Source organism: Rhinatrema bivittatum, chromosome 1, assembly GCF_901001135.1.
Source record: "Rhinatrema bivittatum chromosome 1, aRhiBiv1.1, whole genome shotgun sequence".
NCBI lineage: Eukaryota > Metazoa > Chordata > Amphibia > Gymnophiona > Rhinatrematidae > Rhinatrema > Rhinatrema bivittatum.
Window position 1 is genome coordinate 515,155,963 of NC_042615.1, and position 5,925 is coordinate 515,161,887.

A 5,925-nucleotide genomic window follows, 5' to 3' on the forward strand; every position below is an offset into this window, starting at 1 on the left:
TTAACGATTTTTTCACTATAAATCGAGGGAATTTCTATTGTATCGCACTCTTTAACGATTTTTGACAATTTAAAAAATATCGGACGATATTTTAAATCGTCAAAAAATGATTCATATCCCTAGTGATTAGCATATCCAAAACGCGCATCCAAACACGAAATCAGGGCTGGTGCAAGGGTAATAGGCACCCTAGGCGAACCTTCTGCCTTGCGCCCTCCCCCCATCCTGTCCAGACCTCAGTTCTGGCCCTGACCTCATTCACTCAGACAGGAACCCTCTCTTACACACTCATTCACACAAGCACCATTACGCAGGCTCCCTCCCTCCCTCTCTCTCTCTCACTAACACATTGCTCTCACCTACACACAATCCCTCTCACTCACACACAGACTCAAACAGAGGTACTGCTCGCAGCCTCCCGAGTCTCTGCTTCTCTCGGCTGTGAGTGGGATGGTCTCCGCTCTTGGCCCCACATTGCTGATTTTTGCCGTCCCCTAATGGCTGGTGCTATAGGCAACCACCTAGTTCGCCTATTGGGACGCATCGGCCCTGCATGTTAACCACATGTAAATTCCATGTAGATGAGGTCATTAGCTATTACCACCAATGCAAAAAATCTCTGGGCTCCCAACGCACACTTTTTAACATAGCAAATTTAACTACATCCCTGGATGTGGTGTTAAGTCAATCCGTGAGTCAAGGACTCAGGAGAAATTTAAAAAATACTGTCCTCTGTGGTTCCTTCTACTTAGTATCATTGCAATACTTACATCTACTGCTTGTAGTATTTAAGAATAAAGGTTTGATGTGAAAAAAAAAAATCTGGATGCACAATAAGCATGCTCCAGGCCAGGGGTGGGCAATTCCAGTACTCAAAGGCCACAAACCTATCGAGGTTTTAGGATATCCTAATGAATATGCATGACATAGATTTGCATACAACTGAGGCAGAGTGCATGCAAATCTCTCTCATGCATATTCATTAGGGATATCCTGAAAACCAGACTGGTTTGTGGCCCTCGAGGACCGGAACTGCCCACCCCTGCTCCAGGCCAATTTCATCCCTTGCTATTGTGCGTGTATATTGGGTGAAATCGGCCTGAAGCAGGATAAAACGGAGGCTCGTATTGTGCACCCATTGTAATTGTGGGCACCTGATGCGTTTGAGCACTAGGGACGCACAATTCTTCCCTAGTATTGCCTTTTTAATGCAACAGCTCATTTAAATATTTCATCGGGAAACCAAGAGCTGTGATTGTGTGCATGTTAGAAAAACTTGCGCTCAGTATGAGCGCCTGTTGAAATGCTTGGCTTATTGCATTGGCCTATCTGTATCTTTTCATCTTCCCCATCTTCAAGCCTCTGCCTTATCCTCCAAGCTGAGTAAGCTGGTCAAAGTGTGTGCACTGTGCACTGGATATGACTCACTTTGAATGCTGGGAGCAGCATAAAGGAGGTTTGGCAGCTATATGCAGCGACCGAGCTAACTAAAAGAGCCAGCTGCCCACACCGAACCAGCAAGACTAACGCAGGTAAGAGAGAGCAATATCCTTAGCAGGACCCATATTATAGAACTCCATGCCACTGGAACTAAGACTACAAAGAGAAAACAAAACTTTCAGAAAAAATCTTAAAACTTGGCTATTCAAACAAGCCTTTCAAAAAGAGAAGGGAGAATAGAATCCAGCGAAATGCAAGGTCCAAACCAGGTAAGTGCAAGGGACAAAACACCCACGCAAACAGAAATCACTAAGGGTGTATGTTTTTGTTTTAATAGAATTCATCAGTAAAGGATAAGTTACTTATAGATATGAGTCCTTGACTCAAAATTGCTATAGAATCGACCGGGACATGATAGTGTTCACACTCATTAAACAACTAACATTGATTAAAACTATGTTACCGAACATTATGGCACCTGTGTAAACTGATAGAGGTTAATAGCATTACTTTTGTGCCTTACTGTAAACCGTTGTGACGGTACCAACCTTAACGACGGTATAGAAAAAGTTTTAAATAAAGAAATAAATAAAATAAACTTCTCCCTTCTGTTGTGAGAACTGGTGCATTATGATGGATTCATGTGTATCTTTGCTCCCTCTCTTCCTTTGTTTTAAAATTTAGACTAGTGGGGTTTTAAGGGCTCCCTAGCTCTTCTTTTGACCACATGAACCGTCTCTATAAATGTATTGCCTGCTCCTTGGAGGCCACACAGCATTTGTGTTAATGTAGGTGTGCATTGGAAATGAAAAGCTTAGGAATCATGGAATTAAGCTACAAAAATTCAGGAGACTCGAATTTTGCAAAGTAAATACTATACCATTTATTTATTAATTGTAGAATAATGAATGTATCATCCATTCTGAGCCTGAATACTGTTTTCTTTTTGCTAAATGGAATAAACTAACACACACTTGTCTACAGCCCCTCCCTCAATAAACAATTTAAACATGCATTAAAATGTAACATAAATACTGGCGTTTTTAATAAAAAAGATTCACAGCATTACTAGCATGAAAGAAACACTTCCAAAATCACAATTTATTTTTTTTTTACATTTAACTCATGCCTTTTCATTGCTAGCTCAAGGATAGTTAAGAACATAAGAAAATGCCATACTGGGTCAGACCAAGGGTCCATCAAGCCCAGCATCCTGTTTCCAACAGTGGCCAATCCAGGCCATAAGAACCTGGCAAGTACCCAAAAAGCAAGTCTATTCCATGTTACCATTGCTAATGGCAGTGGCTATTTTGTAGGTGAACTTAATAGCAGGAAATGGACTTCTCTTCCAAGAACTTATCCAATCCTTTTTTAAACACAGCTATACTAACTGCACTAACCACATCCTCTGGCAACAAATTCCAGAGTTTAATTGTGCGTTGCTTAAAAAATAACTTTCTCCGATTAGTTTTAAATGTGCCCCCTGCTAACGGCCCATCCCCCCATCCCCCCTGGGCCCATCCCCCCTGGGAATCGGCACCATTTTGAGCAAGGCTGGAAATGGCGCACATGGGCACGGAGGAGAAAATGGCACCCGGGACCCCGCTGGACCACCAGGGATGTTCATAAGTCTTGGGGAGGGATCGGGATGGGGGGGGTGTTGTATTATAGTTAATCTAAATGTTTGGGGTGGTTTGGGGTGGTTTTAATTTTAAAAAAAATGTGCCCCTCTCCCCAGCAAACCCAAAAAACGAAATTTCCCCGAAGTTCGGGGAAAATCCTTTTCGGGTTTCGGGGCCCCCGAACCATGATGAATTAGGCAATTTCGTTGTAATTGCCTAATTCGTGATAAACGATTGCACATCTCTAGTTACTATTGATAGTAATAGCAGTGGCTGAGCGCTAGTTTCTCTAACATGCACACAATCACACCTCTTGGGTTCCCAATGAAATATTACATTCAGATGCAGTAGGAATTTCCCTGTCCCCAGAGGGCTTGCAATCTATGGGCTTCATTTTCTAAGCATTTTCTCCATAGACTCATAAAGGGAGAAAAGTCTTAGTAAATCAGGCTTGAACCTGTTGCAATTAAAGGAAAAGTGGCAAGGAGTATCAGCAGGATTTGAACCCTGGCTTCCCTTGTTCTCAGCCTGCTGCTGTATTGCTGTATGACATACAATCAATGACATGTGCACTGTATTTGGGTGGGTTTTGTGACTGATGTAATTTATGATATAAAAGACAAGGCAAAATATGCTCAGAATTATGGGTGAATTTCATAACTCATTGTGCATTTATCTGGAAAAATAACACTCCCCTAATGCTGCATTTGTTAATGAACTTCCTGAAATTTCTGGGTAGAGAACATTGAAATTTTTCATCCAGTACAAATCTGTTTTCAGTTAGCATTAAGACATGAAGCCATGGCAGTGTATAGATTTTTCTTGTAAGAAATGAAGACACACTGAGCTGAGCAACAGAGACAGGATGAAGGTTAACACACTTGAAATACTCTATTTGAATGAGATGAAAATCAGAGCCAAGATGGAAGTTATGTCTCTTCCAATTATCCATTTTTGGGTGGTAAAAGCCAGTTAGGATAAAAAAAAAAGTCTTTCATTTTGTGAATCTGGTCATCCTTGCTTTGGAACAAGACACTTTTGTCTGTAGAGCTCTCCTCAGTGCCATCTTTACATCCCTGTTCCTCAGGCTGTAGATGAATGGGTTAAGCATGGGAGTCAGTACATTGTACATAACACTGGTGATCTTGTCCTTTTCCAAGGAAAAACTGGAAGAAGGCCTGCAATACATGAAAATAAGTGTCCCATAGAAAAGCATCACCACAGTGAGGTGAGATGAACAGGTGGAGAAAGTATTGCGCCTTCCACCAGTGGACTGGATCTTCAGGATGTTATTGATGATGCAGATGTAAGAGATCAGAATGATCAGGCAGGGCAACATTACTAGCAGTGAGGCATCTATAAAGATCACTAGCTCATTGATGGAGGTGTCTGTGCAGGAGAGCTGTAGTAGTGGTGTGACGTCACAGAAGAAGTGTTGGATCTTGTTGGAGCTGCAAAAGGAGAGCCGGTATACCAACAGTGTGTGTAACAATGCATTCAGAAAGCTAATGATGAAAGAAGCAGCCGACAGGCTTACCCATGCCTTTTTGTTCATTATTGTGATATAATGCAATGGATTACAAATGGCAACATAACGATCATATGCCATGATCGACAGAAGCACACATTCTGTGGTAGTAAAAACAATGAAAAAATAGAGCTGGGTGATACACTGAGAGAAAGAGATGGTGTTCTTGTCAGAGATGAGATTGCTTAACAATTTGGGGACAGTGACAGAGCTGAAACACATGTCCACAAAGGACAAGTTACAGAGGAAGAAATACATGGGGGTATGGAGCTGGGAGTTCCCAGCAATCACCGAGATCATGGTTCCATTCCCCAGCAGGTTCATCAGGTACATGGCCAGGAACACAACAATGAGGGGACCTCTCAGCTCTGCACGTTCTGTGATGCCCAGGAGAACAAATTCCGTCACTGCCGTCTGGTTCCTCTGTTCCATTTTTATCCCCTTGCTACAGAAATCAAAGAAAACATTAAACTAAGGAAAGTGCATCAGAAGGGAAGTGATTTGAAGGCTTTTCTTCTCAGGATCACAGGTGATACAATTTGACAAATTAACTTCTGAGCTTCAGACCAACACTTGGAGATAATTTCAGGGAAAAAATATCAAAATGTCTGGAAAAAAGAAAAATGAAGAACCTGAAGCTTTTTATTCTTTCTCACTTGGTAACAAAAGAGATAAATTTTAAAATCTATCCACACTGGTGTAATGTAGACTTTGCACTAGGGATGTACATTCATTTTTAAATTAAATGAAATAGTCAATGAAACATTTGCATTCTGTTTTGTTTAAAATGAAACAAAACACCCCTTTGAACATATTTTTCTTCATTGACTTGTTTTGGAAAGTAAACAACCAAAAAAAGAGCAAACAAAACTTCTAAATTACCCCTGCAAATGTTTCTAGGCAATGCTGAGGCCGGTTCCATTTTGTTGTCTGGCTGCATGGTGTATGGATGTACGATAAAATGGCACCATTTTCAGAGTGGGACCTAGCAGGACCAGAACAACTGCGGTTAACACGTGCCTGGAGAAGTCAATAAACTGTGATTAACTAAGCAGACCTCTGAAATGGCCACTACTTATCATTGCATGATAGCAGCTTGGGATCTGTTTACTGTTTGGGATCTTGTCAGGTATTTGTGACCTGGATCGGCCATTGTTGGAAACAGCATAATGTGCTGATGAATACTTGGTCTGACCCAGTGTGGCAAATTCTTATCTTCTTACTTCTCAGTCACCAGGAATGAAGTAAGAGACTTCTGAGGGGGAAGGGGAAGTGTTAATTTTGCTCTATTGGTGCAGTTTCCTTTTTCTTCTTTCACATTTTCTTTTTTTTAAT

The 5,925-nt window shown here is 41.3% G+C and overlaps 1 protein-coding gene across 1 annotated transcript; it reads right to left on the bottom strand.

The window, feature by feature from the left end:
* Positions 1–4,056: 4,056 nt before the first annotated feature.
* On the bottom strand, positions 4,057–5,022 carry LOC115098767 (olfactory receptor 1044-like). The gene has a single exon (XM_029615680.1). It carries the CDS (start codon positions 5,020–5,022, stop codon positions 4,057–4,059), a length of 966 nt encoding a protein of 321 aa, XP_029471540.1.
* Between the last annotated feature and the right edge of the window lie 903 nt (positions 5,023–5,925).